This window comes from Ctenocephalides felis, unplaced genomic scaffold (genome assembly GCF_003426905.1).
Source record: "Ctenocephalides felis isolate EL2017-DRISC unplaced genomic scaffold, ASM342690v1 CF-g0.4_SCAFFOLD_01886, whole genome shotgun sequence".
Lineage (NCBI taxonomy): Eukaryota > Metazoa > Arthropoda > Insecta > Siphonaptera > Pulicidae > Ctenocephalides > Ctenocephalides felis.
The window spans coordinates 64,611,019-64,630,526 of record NW_020538040.1 but is presented as its reverse complement, the minus strand read 5'-3'; the positions used below and the strand labels follow the sequence as shown (position 1 = coordinate 64,630,526).

General features: G+C 27.4%; 2 protein-coding genes across 6 annotated transcripts; one reads left to right on the top strand and one right to left on the bottom strand.

The window, feature by feature from the left end:
* Positions 1-712: 712 nt before the first annotated feature.
* Positions 713-10,687, top strand: LOC113376584 (E3 ubiquitin-protein ligase TRIM37-like). Of its 5 annotated transcripts, none has more exons than XM_026616550.1 (18): positions 713-852; positions 1,090-1,134; positions 1,208-1,470; positions 2,375-2,585; positions 2,906-3,222; positions 3,389-3,598; positions 3,845-4,024; positions 4,098-4,212; positions 4,596-4,846; positions 4,925-5,094; positions 5,641-5,759; positions 5,825-5,939; positions 6,438-6,659; positions 8,214-8,585; positions 9,215-9,327; positions 9,695-9,862; positions 10,125-10,264; positions 10,415-10,687. In XM_026616550.1, exons 1-18 carry the CDS (start codon positions 805-807, stop codon positions 10,434-10,436), a joined length of 3,081 nt encoding a protein of 1,026 aa, XP_026472335.1. In that variant the 5' UTR covers positions 713-804; the 3' UTR covers positions 10,437-10,687. The 5 variants fall into 5 exon arrangements, with proteins under 5 accessions (XP_026472335.1, XP_026472338.1, XP_026472334.1 ...); XM_026616553.1 differs by having other exon boundaries at positions 2,375-2,600; positions 6,438-6,557; XM_026616549.1 differs by having other exon boundaries at positions 2,375-2,600.
* Positions 10,688-11,551: 864 nt separating this feature from the next.
* LOC113377649 (deubiquitinase DESI2) lies at positions 11,552-13,406 on the bottom strand. Its single transcript, XM_026618032.1, has 4 exons — positions 12,890-13,406; positions 12,612-12,778; positions 12,036-12,177; positions 11,552-11,906 (listed from the first exon to the last, which is right to left on the bottom strand). The coding sequence occupies exons 1-4, from the start codon at positions 13,016-13,018 to the stop codon at positions 11,718-11,720; spliced, it is 627 nt and encodes a 208-aa protein (XP_026473817.1). The 5' UTR covers positions 13,019-13,406; the 3' UTR covers positions 11,552-11,717.
* Between the last annotated feature and the right edge of the window lie 6,102 nt (positions 13,407-19,508).

The following is a 19,508-nucleotide window of genomic DNA, read 5'->3' as shown; positions in this document are numbered from 1 at the left end:
ATCGCAATGGCAAAAATGTTTGAGAACGTATGGTCTAAACGAACATCCCAAAATATTATAAAAAATTTAAGTTTGGAATATTGAGTTGCGCTTTTATGACATATTAGGTTGTCAAATATCTCCCTTCCGCTTTTTTGCTCTTGGTTTATAATACAAAAAGGCGGAAGGGAGATATTTGACAACCTATTATAAGCACATGTTTGTACCCTATAATTAATTCAATAATATATAAAATAATTCAATATTATAAGTTTCTTTGAAAGATATCAATTGCTAAAACGAATTGGATTGATTAGTTTTTAGTGAAATCAAAAACTTTACCATCAAAATAAATAAATGAAAATTGGTGAATGTCTAAAAATCCATTTAAATTGTTATAATTGGACCTGCAACTTGTCTTAAGGCTAAAAGCCACTTAGACTTACAATTAGCTTGCATAAATTGGTGGATTGGAAGGCGCCAACCGCGCCAACACGCAATACTGGCGCGGCCACGAACCGCGATGTTAGGATAATACACATATACATATACTTGTTTATCTATTGTGTATATACTATACCTATAATATGCATATGTGTATAAGATCTATGCTTGGATACGTGTTAAAAGTATAAGCAGTAAGCAATAAGCACATCGATAGAGGGAAGCACGATTAACTAGTCTCTTAATGTTTCTAAATGTCTACATTTTCATGCGTTTTTCAAGTGTCATTTGTAGATCATGTTATTTTTACATTCTATTATTGAATGAAATAATATAAGGTAAACTGCTTGTGAATCTAGATTTAATTAGAAAATCTCTCTAATGGCGTGTCGGGAGTTTTTCATGAACAAAAATGATGATCATGTCGAGGTTAGTAACCTTTCATTGTTTATACGCAAACCTTTTGTTTTTAAATATTCACATAAGTTTGAGTAGATCATAATTTTTTAACATGTACATTAAAACAATTATAAAAATCGCAACACGTTAAGCCATATTTTCAGTTGTCCAAACTTATCTGAATTTTACAAGTGAAATTAAACATTACAAAAACAATTATGTGAATAAAAAAAAAATGTAAATTTTTCGTGATTTGACAAACCACAGTTTACGATGAGCGCTAAAAGTAAATCATCGTCGATTTCGGACACGGTAGGTTTTTATTTAGTTAAAGGTAAATTATTTATTATAATATCATATTGAATTCAAATAACTGATGTTGCAGACACTAGCTGAGGTGTTCCGATGCTTCATTTGCATGGAAAAGCTTCGTGATGCTCACCTGTGTCCTCATTGCTCTAAGCTATGTTGCTATGTGTGTATCAGACGTTGGCTAACAGAACAAAGATCTCAATGTCCTCACTGCCGAGCATCTCTTCATTTGCATGAGCTTGTTAATTGCCGCTGGGTAGAAGAGGTCACTCAACAAATCGAGACTATTCAGGCTGTTAATTCAAATTCCACTAGAGATGATAGTGACAGAGATAGGTTTGTAATATTATTAATTATTGAATTTTAGTTTTTTATTTAGTCAACAAGAACTAACTAATTACTCAACAATATGCAGAATCTTTTAAAAGTAATGATTGAATTCACATTGTATTCAAAACTTTAGTTCAATGTGACAAGGAAGGAAAAGGTTTTATTGCATAATTTATTAGAACTTTGTAATTTGTATAGTATTCTTGAATGTCATTCATGACAAGTACTGATAAAATGTTATCATTATTTTAAATTGTAACCATGGCAAATTGCACCATAAAACTACATATTCGGTCAATTATGACTTACCATATATTTTTTCTAAATATGAATAATAAACTTATTTAATTTTCTCTAGACTGCTAGAGAAAAGATTAACAATTATATAAACATTGGTTGATAACCAAATTGCATTATTGGTGTCATTGGTGCATCTCACTTTTCTTGATGCTTACTATTATGCCATTATAAAAGACTTGAATTTAAATGAGTGCTTATGTAAGGAACAAATTTTAATTTAATTTATTTAACCACTTAATGCTAGGGGTTTTTGTGAAGTGAGGCCAGATAATAAGCAGACTATAAAAGTCATTGTTATGCTCACATTCATAGATATATATGAAATGCAAAAAGGCTAAAAATTATCACTTCAGATAAAAATTTGAAGATAATATATAAATAAAGGAGCAAGAGGTACTCGCGATAGTAAAAATAGGAACAATTCTTAAGCGAGACAGTCTCGTTCGAAGTAGAAACAGAAAATTTGTATGTGGCGAGAGGCTCTCGGGCCAGCACAAAACGGAACACATTCGGCGTGCGAAAGATTCTTGTTCGAGATGCTTAAGTGGTTAAAATATTTATATTTATTTTGTTTTATTCAGTTGATCAATATTTTTCTTGACATGTTTAGATGTCCTACGCATCATGAAAAGCTGAGTGTTTATTGTTGGACATGCTCTTGTTGTATTTGCCACCAATGTGCTCTGTGGGGCGGTACCCACTCTGGCCATACTTTTAAACCATTGGAGGAAGTCTATGAACAACATATCACACAGCTGAAAGATGAAGTTGCGCAATTACGTCGACGTCTGATGGAACTGATTAGTTTTGTTCAAGATGTTGTTAGTATTGGAATAGTAATTATATTTTCAATTTTTAAATTGAACTTTATATTATATTTATATTATTTATTTATATAATTGTATGGTATCAAAATTACTCTGCTAAGTGCTTTTTAGTCTTAAAAAATAACACATTAAATTATTATTATTTATTTTTGAAAACATATCGATTTGTTTTTCATATCCTATAAAATATTAATCCTTTTTTTTTTCAACTTTTTTTTTATTTTGACATGCTAATATATGTATTATAGTACTAGAATATCCAGAAGACTGTAATTCCAGATTGATGAATTAATATTATAACATTTTTGTTTTAGGAGAAAAATGTTGAGTCTGTGAGGGCTGCCAAAGATGAGAGAGTACGTGAAATTCGAAATGCCATAGAAATGATGATAGCTCGTTTAGATAATCAATTAAAAACCAAATTACTGACATTGATGGGCCAAAAAAATGTTCTCACACAAGAAACGGAACAGTTAGAGCATCTTTTGCAAGAAATTGAACATCAGCTGCATTTATGTTCTAGATCGGAACTTATAACTAGAAGCAGTGAATTATCAAGAATGATACATCAAGTTCGAAAGAAGCCTATGACAAGTTTTGTTAATTCCCCCGTTCCTGCTGATTTCTATAGGTTCTCTAATGTTTTTAAATCTTATTTTTATAGCTATTGTATTATAACTATTATTATTTTTTAGCATATCATAAATGTTATTTAGTTTGTTTTACACTAATACATAACGTCAAACAAACCAATAAATTGCTTATAGTAATTAGTAAAAAAGATTTTTTTGTTGCAGTGAAATTGTGCCTGGCTATGATAGTTCTACATTCATGATGCATCAATTTACGCATTTGCAACATAAGGCTGATCCTGTTTACTCACCACCCCTTCATGTAAATGGACTCTGCTGGCGTCTTAAAGTTTATCCTGATGGGAATGGTGTAGTTCGAGGAAATTATTTATCAGTATTTCTAGAACTAAGCGCAGGGATGCCTGAGTGCTCAAAGTAAATAATAATTTATAAATATATTTTTTGATAATTTGTTCTATATATTTTATTTATTTACAGATTTAAAATTTAATTTTTAATGATTGATTCGGACTATTTTCCTATTTATGAAATTTTAGGAAAAACAATTGTGCATTCACTAAAGAAAATATAATAATCTATCTCAATTAAATATTTTATGAAATATTTAAATGTGCTCAATAATGGCAATGGTCAATAAACTGTTTTTTTTTTTAATTATAGATATGAATATAAAGTGGAAATGATACATCAGAGTTCTAGAGATTCCAGTAAGAACATATTACGTGAGTTTGCATCTGATTTTGAAATCGGTGAATGCTGGGGATATAATCGTTTCTTTAGACTCGATCTTCTAGCTAGTGAAGGTTATTTGAATACTGAGAATGATTCTTTGTTACTGAGGTAGACAATTTATTTTAATTTTGTTGGTTTTTAAAAATTTGCAAAGTTTTTAAACAAAATATGTTAATTACAGATTTCAAGTGAGACCACCTACGTTCTATCAACGTTGCAAAGAACAACAGTGGTACACTAATCAATTACTAGCTGTGCAGAACCAATACATACAGGAGATAAATGAATTGAAAGAGGTATTATGAAACACTTTTTTACTTTCTATTTGAATACGAAATTTCTGAATTTTTAACATGTTCTTGATTTAATGTTTGAGTTTGTACTTTTATATCTAAGTTAACGTTAAAGTTTTGTATTGTGATTATATAAAAATTTATTGTAGTTTTGTGATATGGTTCACAATATATAAGAAATTTATCTTATAGCATGCAGATCTGGTTGATTTTTGGAGAGAATTATGGTGAATTATAAATACAAATATGTAAATTACTTAGTATTGTTAATGATAATATTCTCAAAGCTGGATTAATCATGATTAAGTTTTTTAAGCCTTACAAATAAATACTTTGGCTCTTTTGTATCATTAATTAAAGAAAGAAACTTTTGTCTTCATTTTCAGCGATTAAATGTGGAAACGGCACGTAATTCTGTATCAGCAACCAAAGTAGACACTCAAAATGTAGGTGCATGTGGCAGTTCAGTAGAGTTAGGAGCGTGCTGTGCAGCTGGACCATCAACAGAATCCCCTAGTGATAAAAATAAGTTAATTACTTCTAATATCACATCATCTGCATCTGTTGGCTCTGTGACTCACAGCTGTCCATCTAACAAATCATTTGTCACTTGCAGTTCACAATCCGTATCCGCTCAGTAAATACTATTTACACTATTTAGATTTTGCTTATCAATTACAGCTCAAAATCATTAACTGTTAACTTTTCACATCAGATCATCTAAGCATACTAGTAGTGATACATCTCAAAATCTTGACAAATGCTTTGAGAATATCAGATTGTCCTTACCTACATCAATGAGAACTCCAAAGAAGCAACAAAAGCACGTTGCTGGCTGTTGCAGCAAATCAATGGATAAAGCTGAATCTACTTCTAATTCAATTGGTAATCTTTTTTATTATTCAATATATTCTTTCCCTCACAAATGCTTAATCCTGTATAAGATTATACAAAAATATTGTAATAGACGCTATGTTGATCTATTGAAATGATAAACACTCAATTGTTTGAATACCACTAAGTAATAACAGAAACAATATATCACAGTTCATTGACATTATAGTATTATAGTTTTAGCTCATTTATTACAAGCCATAGTCCAATTTTATTCAGCATTATAAAGCTTTCACATTTAGTATTTAACATGTTTACTTCCATCTACAAGACCATTCATAGATTGCAATTTTTTTAGCACGTAAACTACGAGTCATCTTGTAGAAATACAATATTTAATTGATTGTGAAGACATTTTTTCTAAATTTTGACGAAAACTAGAAATAGTTTTTTATAATTGGTCAGATTTTTTAAAATTGCTATGGTGGTCAAAGTATTGAATAATAGCATATATACATTTTATTATTGTGAAGAAGTATGAACAATACTTCTAATTCATTGATATTTAAAAATATAAAACAATTCATTTTATTGAAGGTCCCAGAGGTTGCGATAAGACTGAAGTTCGCCTATTTCGATCTCTAGCATCATCATTGTCAACTCCAAATTTAAGATCTTCTAAAATCACATTATCTAGTAGCAGCTGTGAAAGTGTTGTATGTATGGCTTTATATTATATTATTCTGATTTGAAATAATAATTGACTTAATTATAATTTTAGGAATTACCAGATCCTGAGTTTTTAGATGAAATATCGCAAGTTAATTTGAATGATGCTGCTGTTATTATTGAGGACTCTATTGATGAAAATGATGTTGATAATGAAACAATGTCAGGTTTGTAACTTTTTAAATGTATCTACATATCAACTATATAATCCTTTGGCCACAAATCGCTTAACAACTGAAGCACATTTTTTTAAAAAAAATTTTAACATTTTGTTTGAGTTTATTGTATAATAGCAATGCAATAAAAATGTTATTGTTTTAATTTTTGATTAAAATTGACAGATGGTTAAATAATGTCTGAAATGTACTATAATTGATGAGCATCTAGAATTGTGCTTAGCAACTCTGAAATTTAGTATTTTTGAGCTAATTGTAAGAAATATTTGTCATCGCTGAAGTAAATAAGAATTCAAAAGTTTTCGAACTCTTTTTGTATTTTTTTTTTTTATTGATTAGGCGAATATCATTAAATAAACTATAAGCCAATTGGGTTCATTAATGTGTTATATTTCATGGTATAGTTTGATTGAAATGTCATTATGTGATATGCAGTTAGTATCCTATTCTTAAATCATATACTATTTTCATTAGTGTTTTATTAAATAGGTGAAAATGATGTTGAATATGCTGAATTTTCAATGGCTCAAAGATATTTATTGGCCAATAGAAATAATAATGATGACATAGCAGAGGAATCAAATGTATCAAGGAGCAGCATTTTAGAAGGTATGGAAGATGAAGTAATGATATTTCAACTTTTCGAAATTCAGGACACAGTTTCTGGAAATAACTCAACAACTTCTCTACTTGCCATGCAGAATAATGAAGGTGCCTTTATTTTGTTATTGAATGTTCAATTTTTTCTTCTACAATGCTTCATTAAAAATCAAAATACATTTTATATAATTTCTGTTTTAAACAAACCTCAAATTTTTTTCAGCATCCCTTAATAAGATTTTTTCTAGAATATCACTTAATAAGATTCAGTATTGAGAAAAGTAAATGATTGGATTTAAAAATGGTATAGTTTATTGTCTGCAAATTCTATTTCATATACAACCATGCTTGTATCACGAAGCAATTCGCTCCAGCATTACAATTTCTCTTAAGTTTTTTGAATATTAAAAATAAACTGTAGCAACTTTTTCGGGGTAATTCTTATCCACAACTTTAGAGTTTAAAAAGCTGCTCATAAATTATTGTAGAGCTTTTAGCTGTAATTTAAATACAGTACATGTAATATCTATGATATGTTATGCTCGTACATTCTCACTATCCTCATATTTTTCAAGAATTTCACGCTTTAAATCAAGTGGCATGATACTTTCCTTTGGACTCTTTAGGTTTTAAAAGTAAATAATATTTTGTTTATATTCATTAATTTGAGGAATTACTCATCATGCTTTTAGTAAATACTTCGAGTTATATTAGGCGCGTATTTTACTTTCAAAAATGTGTAATAAATCAACTCGGAATACTTATAAATTACTCATAAATTATTGTATTGATTTATTATTGGCTAAGTCGATTATTTATACATGTCATGAAGTACATGTAACTTACCTTAAGGCAAATTACCACTTACAACTAGTTATTTCTTAATATTATATTTCTACAACTTGTGTCTATAGATATATAATATGAAGAACTAAGATAGAGTTCGAAGATAATTAATTTATGAGAACTAAAATTGTTTTCTCTGCTTCTGACTGTGATACATCAAAATTTGTTCGATACGCTCATGTGTATTTACAGTTGCTCTGATGTATATTTATAGTTGGCCAACTCATAAATTTATATAACGTATTTTAATTATAATTTAATCAATATTATGTAATCAAAAACTTTATCCAACTATTACAACCATATTTCAAAACTTATTTCACAATACTTTTTTTCACAATTTACACGATTTTTTCTTATCACTGAGGTAGGTCACAAAATGCGTTTAAGAATGTATAATAATTGGCTCTTTGAAATCTATTATTGGAAGAAATTATTAAATTATAAAAACAATGAAATTATTAAATTTTTTGTCTAACAAGTTTTCTGAAATTTTATTAACTTGAATTTTTGTATATTTTTGAAAATTTAGTTTTGCATCTAGAAGAGAGATATACTAAGGTTGATATATTTATCATTCTCAAGACAAAAATTTTGTAATTTACCCTTTGCATATCTTGTTTGAAAAAAATTATCATATTGTTAGTACTTGAACTTTTTCTTCAAATTATTATGTAAGTTATATTTCTAAATAACCTAAATTTTTAGAGAAATTGAAGTCTTAACCACAATTTATATAAATATTGCACATATTGAAGAGGTATTGACATTTAAACCAATAATACAAAGCATATTTATTGTTTATTATTATTCATTTAGATACACCCGCATTGTCAAATGCCAGACGTCCGCTGATTTTCCCAAGTATATTAGACAGCCTCAACGACATCAGTCCAGTTCAGAGCTTAGACGCAGGTTTCGGATGTAATGGAGGGGTATCTGTCTCAGCGCCTGCATCCACATCAGTGTCTACTACATCGTCAACAACTTCCTTTATCAACTCGTCAGTGTCGGCTGCAGCATTCATTCCTCCTTCTGTCTTTAGAATGACTACTGTTGATTCATCATCTTCCACTAGTGCTCTGCCAACATCTTCTTATGAAAGAAGCTCTGCCGTTTCACCTGACAATCCTTTTGCTAGACTTGGTGCATCAGCCTCGTCTAGTAACGAATCTTCTAATATATATTGGGGTGATAATAACTTAATTTATTAAATTATTTGTTTATGGTTTATTTTCCTGCAAAATTGAAAACAATTCCCAATGCAGCATTTCAATGAAGTTTAATATTTTCAATCACCAGCACAAGTTAATTTGATCTTAATTTGAAATTAGTTTTGTTGCATTGGTTTTTTTTTTATAGGAAACCATAATGACTTTGTTAATGTGATTAGGTATCCAGATACGCACAGGCGCGATATTCATAAAAATTAACTAGTGGTGGTATATTTGTTATATCTGTTGTTTATGTTATATGTGTTTTCTTTTTCAAATGGAATTCAGGCAGTGTATTCATTTCCTCATGTGAGCGCCTTCAATAGTTCTAATATTGAGAAATATACTAACAAATGCCATTATTTTAGTTAGTCTTTTTAAATTCACTATAAGTAAATGTACTTATACCAAATAAATTTAGACTTGCACATAATTACCTTCAATTAAATCTCACCCCTCAAATGAAACACAAATAGTGACATATGATGTAATTTCAAAGTTTTTATTGAAGAATTTTAATCTTTTGTTTAATCATTTTACTCTGTTGCCTCAAAATGTAATGTTGAATTCAAAATTTTTTATGATATTTAAATTTATTTGTTACAGGTCCTGGATATTCACTTGAACCATTTTCTTGGAATAAAATGTCTTCTCAAAGCTTAGATAATTCACTCCGTCTAAATCGTAATTCTGCTTCTGCATCACAGCCAAGAACTTCGGTAAGAATCTATAACTTAAACATGATATCTCTCATACAAAATTATTATACTTTATAAGAAAGATTTTTGTGTTTACAATTTTAGTATTTTATACATTAAGGTAAAAAATTGTTCATTTGTTTAAATCAGGCTCTTTCATAATTATTATTGATAAGATACTTGCTTGACTTATCACAAAACAATTTTTCTAAATCTAAATTCTATATAAATTATCCTCAAATTATAACTTAAATTCGTAACATTTAATTTAATTTGTAGCTGGAAATAGTTTTATTTACTCTTTGAATCAAAATTAATATATATCACGCTTTGCTTTGTGTGAGAATAATCTTACGCAAATATACACTAAATAAAAATAATGTTGCAGGTCACAAATTCATCAACTGCATATTTCGACAGCATTATTGATTCTTTTCAACTATCTCCGGTAACATCATCAAACCAAATTGCAGGAATGAATAATGGCGGGGATAACATATCCGAAAGCCCTGAGCAACTCATCTCAACTAATGAACAACATGCACCTGATGTTCAGGTTATACCATTAGCCAAACTTAATATTTGGACAGAACTTTAATATGCAATCATATATATTTTGAACACAGTAACAAGCAATAGTTTCAGTCACATTTGTTTTATAATAATTAGAAATTAACCTTACATCTTAGTTTATCATATTTTTCGCTACTACAGACACTTTTTCGGCTTTGATACTTTTACTACAATCTACTGTCATTTTCAATAATGTATTTTAATAAATTTTCCTTATTATAAAAATAATAAGCACTATGATTTAGGCTTCCACAAGCAGGGACATAACTTTTAGCTGGTTGCCATCTTTACGTGCTGGTTCATCTAGAAAATCGACTGTCAACAGCCGTGCTGCTAGACCCAATTCTCCACCTAATAAAGATGTTAAGGAAAAAGGTTCTGATAGGTAAGATAGAATGAATTCTATATATGTAAATAAAATTACGATGATATTGAATTTCATAGGCATTTCAATTCGATGCATATTAGATTGAAAATCGTCACAACTTGAAATGCTTATTATAAAATGTTTTAAATAATGATTGTATAATTTCAGGGCTTCTGGTGATCAAGACTAATATATCGCTAAATTAGTATTCTATATAACTATATAGATATATATATAATTTCCTGGTCATTTACTAGTTCAGGCAGTATTGTATATATAAATTCACCACCATGCCTAATACATATCTGTGAATTTTAGCCAGACTGTGATGTAATATCTTTCATTATAATTTCATATTTAATTTTTTATTTCATTTCATAAATATTGTATGTGATATAATGAATTAATAATACTCATGCATACATGTACTTTGTACCACAACCAAACATTATTACAGTGCATACTATGTATATTTTCTTGGAAAATTCTATAATGTACTTATGTTAATAAATTATTAATTTACACAATTCCAATCAATGAAAAAATAAATAGTTCATAATTCTTTATTATACATAACGATCACATATAAATTGTGTTATATACAAGAAATAACTTGCTTGCACTTATTTCTGTAGTAATAAAAGCCAGATTGTTCTATGGTATGGTATATAAATGGACATTTTGGACATAGGATTTATCCTAGTTTTATGAATTCTTAAAAAATACAAATAGAAATAACTGAAACTTAAATTTAATATTCTATCATATGCTGCATTTGGCAAGATATTTGTTACTTCCCTCTGTAACTTCAATTTTTGTACATGATCACACCAATTCCAATATTCAATTTTCTAGGTATTTTAATTGATATTTTTAATAACAGAGCCATTAGTTAGTGTTCATATTTTTAAGCATTGTACTAAGAAATATAGAATCAATTCAGTGCTGGACGTAACAAAACAGGTAATATTTATTATTTAATGGATTTACAATTATAACTAATACCTAAATTTCAATATTACATAATTCTGAAAAGAGTAATATATTAGAAAATTACAATTTTGAATTTAAATAATTCGACTAGCTTATTTGTATTATAAAATGTTTACAATTAACAAAAATTACAAATTTACAATTATGAAAATTTTAATACTAAAAAAATACAAAAAATTGGGGTTAAAAAATATACTTATATATAATGTATTATTATATTTTTGTGATGAAAAAAAAATGTAAATGCAAATATTCACAACAATCTGAAAAACTTGCCAAATCCAATAAAATCGAATCATTAAAATGATTTAAATGTTGCCAACAATTTGAGCTAACTTGAACATAAATAATATAAATCTAACACTTGTATTGTTCTACAATACATAAATTTTCAATCACATAGAAACAGTGAATATAAATGTACATAAAATATAAATTAGTTCAATTTTTAACATAATGGCATTTACATTTCAAATTGTTAAAAGGGTGTTGTGTCTGAATTATCATGATTTGTATTATTGTAGTCATCATTTTGGGCAGTTAGTGATTGTTGCAAAGCCATGGGCGTAAGCCATTCTCTAGGCAAGCACCGTTGCAAAAAAGGTACACATGAACTAAAATAAGCAAGTCTGTTCACCCAACTTGGTATCTCCTGGCCGCACAAAATCTGCAAAATGACATTGCACTTTATTTAGGTATTTGTAACAAATCAATATTGTGAGTATATATGAATTAGTTGTTGGAAAATAAGTGATGTGGTAAAGTTATTAAGTTACAAGAACTTTGGGATATCTACCTGAGTTAATGATCCACTAAAGTGATTACAATTATTGTTCATCAAATGATAACGATCTCCACGAAACTGTTTTCCCAGTTCATTCACTATGCGTCTAACCTCCTCTTCAGTAAAGTCTGTGCAGCCAACCTGTACGCTTTGACTAAAATTTAATTTCATTTAATTAATTGTTCATTAACTTTATAAAGAAATGGCATTATTTATAGAGGAAATGAGCATTTATCATTTATTATTTAAGATAATAAATATTTTGAAGCAACAACATATATCAGTGTTATTGGTCGAGATATATGGAAAAGCATATTAATCAACTTGGATTAAATTTAGTACTCGATTTCACAAAACAAATTATTAAAAATAAATATGCAAAAAACTAATATCAATAATTATCACCTTCTGCCACCTATAGATTTTGTACTAGTGTTACTCTAGTAGTTTTTGTAGTATCTATAGATATAGTTTTAAAGCGGCACTTAATCCTATAATGCTCAATATGTAACAAGTTCAACCCGAAAATCTACATTCTATTGAGTTAAATAATTACAAATTGCTTATGAATTTTGTATATGATTTTACCGAAATCTAAACTGTTCTCCTAGCTCGTCATGATTCCTAGGAGTGATATCAAATATTCCACTGCAAGGATAGGGGTGACCACCATATGCAAATTCGGTTCCGTATATTTCAACTCCAGAATGAAATACTCCAAGCCCAATAGAAGTGGTGTAATCATTTATCCAATACTTCCATCAAGAATTGAAAAAATGGATTATTACTACATATTATTATATAAAGTTTGCAGAAGTTTCAAATCAACAGATTATTTAATAAGCGGTGATATTTTAGTAACTAACCATATCATAAACATTCAAAATAATTGGTTCTCTTGCCATTTTGGGCAATAATTCGTCAGATCCTTGATCTTTTGGAATACTTATACAACTTGGAAAAGGGAGATGACAAGATAATCTATTTGAAAACATCTCAATATCAGAACAACAATTCTCAAAGTTATCGAACTAGCACGCAAATATCACGTCTCTTTCCTGACGAATTCATATTCGGATATTGCAAATATTTATCAAAATAACAATAAACAAAAAGATAAATTTACAAACACGACGCCCTTCACTGAGCAGTGCGGTCATAGATAAAAGAAATAAGTGCCGTTGCGAAAACAAAAGTTTACTGATAAAATGAGTCGCGATCACATTAGTCAATATTTGCCACTGTCACCCTAGGCAATATTAGAATATGACATATTCATACTGTCACTGTCTTCGTTTCGTTATAAATGAATAAATTTTTCCAGGATTTCATCGTAGTTTATAATTTTTCTTGATTACTTGAAATTTTTTGTATTTTTACGCTAACTATACGGAAACTTAACAAAACGCTGGTTGGGCTGGTTGATCGTCTCGCAAAACAAATGAACGCGAGTTCTCATCCATAGATAAATACACAGATAAAAGAAGAGTATAAATAAGCATAATATGGATAAATAAGCATAAATGCCTTAACCTATAATCCAGTAATCCACTATTTTTATAATTACTTATAATAGTACATCAAAGCATAGATAAAAGAAGAGTATGTGAATTATGGCATGGAGAAGTATGAAACAGTGATTAGTAAAGCTCTTGAAGAATACCTAATCGATTAATCTATGTTATAACATAGTGAAAATAATGTTTCTTTGACTAAACACTTATCTAATTATCGTAATTATCTATCTAAACAATAAATTAACCAAATTTGTTTAACTTGCGCGCCTTTTTTTAAATTTATCATTTAGCAACTTCAATCGGCAGCCATCATGGTATGAACTGTCAAGTGTCAATACTGTCAATTACGTTTTATGGTAATTGTGAAAAGAATCAGGTTCCAATCAAATCCTTGATTGGATTTAACTAGTTTATGCACTAAATTGTTTGTTAAGTACATAAGATTAATCTGACATATAAAAATTACGTGAATATATGATAAAAGATTGATTTTGTCCAAGGATTGGTTTGCACGCATTTTCTTACTATCTAATATTAATTATGTTTCTTAAGCAGGAGTCTTGATGATGATGATTGTAATAATGTTTGTTCAAACAGGATTCTAACGTATCCTTTTATAATTATTTACTCACATATGAAATTGCCAAATATATTTGCATATTCTATGAGAACGCGTGTTTCAACAAAGCTATTTGCTCTCAAAGCAGGAGTCTTGATGATGATGATTGTAATAATGTTTGTTCCAACAGGATTCCAACATATCCTTTTATAATTATTTACTCACATATGAAATTGCCAAATATATTTGTATATTCTGTGAAAACGTGTGTTTCAACAAAGCTATTTGCTCTTTTCAATATCAAGTCATCAATCAGTAATTAAAATAACGTACAAGAGAATTTATTCAGACAGTCATATAAGATATTATGTTAAAGCATGCCAGTGTAAGTCGGGTAGTGATGTTCAAGTCGAAGGGCGAGTTGAGTAAAGGATTTTTTGTAAAAGTGAGTCCTTTATTATATACAAAGAATAGTAATATTGAAATTACATAAAGGTGTTCCATAGACAAGAATGGTTCCAAATGCTTTATATGATGTCGAGGTAGAGGTTTATATTTTGAATAATTTATTTAATATTTGACATTTTCTAATGCATTGGTTAATTTTGTCAACAACTTTGCATCAAAATCCTACTTAAAGTTAAATATATATTTGTATATTGCTAATTGGTGTTACGTTTTGGGAGCAGTAATTTAATATCAAAACAAAATGAATTGAGAAATTACCATTTAAATTGAGAATTGATTTTTCAAACTTTGTTCAAAATCAGTAAAACGTCTGATAATCTGAAAGTGCTATATATTAAAGACTTTACAAAAACAAGATCCACTGATATACATCATCATCACAAATTAGAATATATAGAGTGATTTTCTGATTTGTAATGATGATTAGTGGATATTTTCACTCGGCTTGCTTCGCTGCTCAATGCACCATAATTAAGAAGACAAAAAAAAAAATATGACCAATTAACTTGATCCAGTAAAGTTGTATCTAATAGTATATGCACACTGGGGTAATTACTATCTATAATTATATTTAATTAATGTTAATTATTATAGAATGCAACTAATGTTCTGGTTCTTATTAATAAAACAGATTAAAAAAATTGTTCATTATGATTGCGATTTATATACTTATAGTTAGCATATTTTATGACTCTACAATATTTTAAGTCTAATTTATAACATTTCCAGACAATTTATAATAATTTACTACATTTTTAGGCAATTTATAACATATTTCATTATCATAATATTTACAGACAGTTTACAATATTTTTATGCATTTTATGATATTTTTAGCAAATTTACAACATTTTTATACAATTCATATAATGGTACAATACTTTAAACAATTTATAACATTTTGCATTGAATAATTTATACTTTCTAGAACACAAATTATAGTCTATTTATTATGGTAATAAATTGTTATGATAATAAATATTTATGTTAATTGATGTTAATAAATTGAATTATATTGTTATTATTACAAATATTAGCTATGATCTTTTAGCAGAGAATAATAGAAGAATTATTGAAAATCGATTATATAAACATTGTTAAATATGAAATATTGTTTTCGTCATCATTTGTTGAAAATAATTTAAGTAATATACACTGATTTATATTAAAGTGGTGAGTAACACTCTAGTAATAACAATAAGTTAAAATGTTTATTCAAATTTAAAATGAGGAAAACATTCTGCATATATATATATATATATATATATATATATATATATATATATATGTATGTATGTATATATGTTTTTAGATTACTGAATGATGACGCACATCAAGTGTCGAAACGTTTGATGGAATAAATAATTTTGTTATTAAACCTTTTTTTTTCGACGGTTGGGCTGCAAAAATATTACATATATATATATATATATATATATATATATATATATTTACATATGTATGTAACACCGAAACATATGGATTTTAAATAAATAAACTTTTAAAAAAAACTCTCATACTATTTTTATTGATGTTACACCCGAGTTTTAAACTCAAATTAAGCATATATATCAACTCAAATTAAACATATATATCAACATCAACTATATATATATATATATATATATATATATATATATATATATATATATATTGAATGATTCTGAATTTGATGTTGACATATGTATTAACAAAGTCTAATAATCGGGCATAACATCAATAAAAACATGAATTTTTTTCAAAAATTTATTTTAAATCCATATGTTTCGGCTATAATCCTAGCCTTCATTCAGTGGAAAAATTAGTTGATCTTAGTGTTAAATTGGAAAATTTTAATAATCCATGGTATCAGGATATGGTAATGCACCACAATATGTATTATAAACATTAACTTGAAATTACACAATATTTTCACAAAATACTAATTTTAAAAAATCACAAATGGATAGTGTGTTATTCGTAGACTGGTTGAAGATGTAATTTGTAAAATAAATTTTTGAAAGAAATTCGTGTTTTTATTAATGTTATGCCCGATTATTAGACTTTGTTAATATATATATATATATATATATATATATATATATATATAATATATAATATATATATAATATACGTGTATATATATGTATGTGTATATATATATGTATATACACCTAAGTCTGTTTTTACACGGTAGATTGGTTCTAGAAGAAGCCGTGTAAAAAAAACGTGTAAAAAAGACATTGATCTTATACAAAAATGGGTAACTAAATAACATAAAATATTTAACAAAATTAAAAAACATCAATAAGTGAATAAATACAAAATATTTTTTGGCTTACCTTTTATCTTAATGCGTTAAAATTAAATTTAATGGAAAATCAAATTTGCCTGCAATCGGACCAATATCGGTCAATATCGCTGTTATATAAAAAAAAAAAAATTTCGAAAATTTTTTGGACCAAAATTTTGTTGACCAAAAATTTTTTTGACCAAAATTTTTTTACCAAAATTTTTTTGACCAACATTTTTTTGGCCAAAATTTTTTTGACCAAAATTTTTTTTCCCAAAATTTTGTTGACCAAACTTTTTTTGACCAAAAATTTTTTTGACCAAAATTTTTTTCACCGAAATTTTTTTTCCAAAATTTTTTCGACCAAAAATTTTTTTGACCAAAATTTTTTTGACCTAAATTTTTTGGGACAAAATTTTTTTGACCAAAATTTTTGGAGCCAAAATTTTTTTTCCAAAATTTTTTTCCCAAAATTTTTTTCCCAAAACTTTTTGGACCAAAATTTTTTGGACCAAAATTTTTTTGACCAATAATTTTTTTGACCAAAATTTTTTTGACCAAAAATTTTTTTGACCAAAATTTTTTTGACCAAAACTTTTTGATCCAAAATTTTTTTGACCAAAATTTTTTTTCCGAAAATTTTTTTGACCAAAATTTTTCTCAAAGTTTTTTTTGACGAAAAATTTTTGGACCAAAATTTTTTTTGACCAAAATTTTTTTGACCAAAATTTTTTTGGCGAAAATTTTTTTGAACAAAATTTTTTTTTCCGAAAATTTTTTTCCCAAAATTTTTTGGTCCAAAATTTTTTTGACCAAAATTTTTTTTCCGAAAATTTTTTTGACCAAAATTTTTCTCAAATTTTTTTTCCGAATTGGTCAATATCGGGTTAATATTGGTCAATATCGGTCCAATATTGGTCAATATCGGTCTAATATTGGTCAAAATCGGTCCAATATTGGTCAATATCGGTCTAATATTGGTCAATATCGGTTCAGTATTGAACAATATCGGTCTAATATTGGTCAATATCGGAATAATATTGGTCAAAATCGCTGTAATATGAAAAAAAATTTTTTGACCAAAATTTTTTGGACCAAAATTTTTTTGGCCCAATTTTTTTGACCAAAATTTTTTTGATCAAAAATTTTTTTGACCAAAATTTTTGGGGCCAAAATTTTTTTGACCAAAATTTTTTTCCCAAAATTTTTTTCGCAAAATTTTTTGGTCCAAAATTTTTTTGACCAAAATTTTTTTTCCGAAAATTTTTTTGACCAAAATTTTTCTCAATTTTTTTCCGAATATTGGTCAATATCGGGTTAATATTGGTCAATATCGGCCCAATATTGGTCAATATCGGTCTAATATTGGTCAAAATCGGTCCAATATTGGTCAATATCGGTCTAATATTGGTCAATATCGGTTCAATATTGAACAATATCGGTCTAATATTGGTCAATATCGGACCAATATTGGTCAATATCGCTGTAATATAAAAAAAATTTTTTTGACCAAAATTTTTTTTTCGAAAATTTTGTTGAACAAAAATTTTTTAGACCAAAATTTTTTTGACCAAAATTTTTTTCACCGAAATTTTTTTTCCAAAATTTTTTGGACTAAAATTTTTAACAAATAAAATAACATAAAATATTTAACAAAATTAAAAAACATCAATAAGTGAATAAATACAAAATATTTTTTGGCTTACCTTTTATCTTAATGCGTTAAAATTAAATTTAATGGAAAATCAAATTTGCCTGCAATCGGACCAATATCGGTCAATATCGCTGTTATATAAAAAAAAAAAATTTCGAAAATTTTTTGGACCAAAATTTTGTTGACCAAAAATTTTTTTGACCAAAATTTTTTTACCAAAATTTTTTTGACCAACATTTTTTTGGCCAAAATTTTTTTGACCAAAATTTTTTTTCCCAAAATTTTGTTGACCAAACTTTTTTTGACCAAAAATTTTTTTGACCAAAATTTTTTTCACCGAAATTTTTTTTCCAAAATTTTTTCGACCAAAAATTTTTTTGACCAAAATTTTTTTGACCTAAATTTTTTGGGACAAAATTTTTTTGACCAAAATTTTTGGAGCCAAAATTTTTTTTTCCAAAATTTTTTTCCCAAAATTTTTTTCCCAAAACTTTTTGGACCAAAATTTTTTGGACCAAAATTTTTTTGACCAATAATTTTTTTGACCAAAATTTTTTTGACCAAAAATTTTTTTGACCAAAATTTTTTTGACCAAAACTTTTTGATCCAAAATTTTTTTGACCAAAATTTTTTTTCCGAAAATTTTTTTGACCAAAATTTTTCTCAAAGTTTTTTTTGACGAAAAATTTTTGGACCAAAATTTTTTTTGACCAAAATTTTTTTGACCAAAATTTTTTTGGCGAAAATTTTTTTGAACAAAATTTTTTTTTCCGAAAATTTTTTTCCCAAAATTTTTTGGTCCAAAATTTTTTTGACCAAAATTTTTTTTCCGAAAATTTTTTTGACCAAAATTTTTCTCAAATTTTTTTCCGAATTGGTCAATATCGGGTTAAATATTGGTCAATATCGGTCCAATTTGGTCAATATCGGTCTAATATTGGTCAAATCGGGTCCAATATTGGTCAATATCGGTCTAATATTGGTCAATATCGGTTCAGTATTGAACAATATCGGT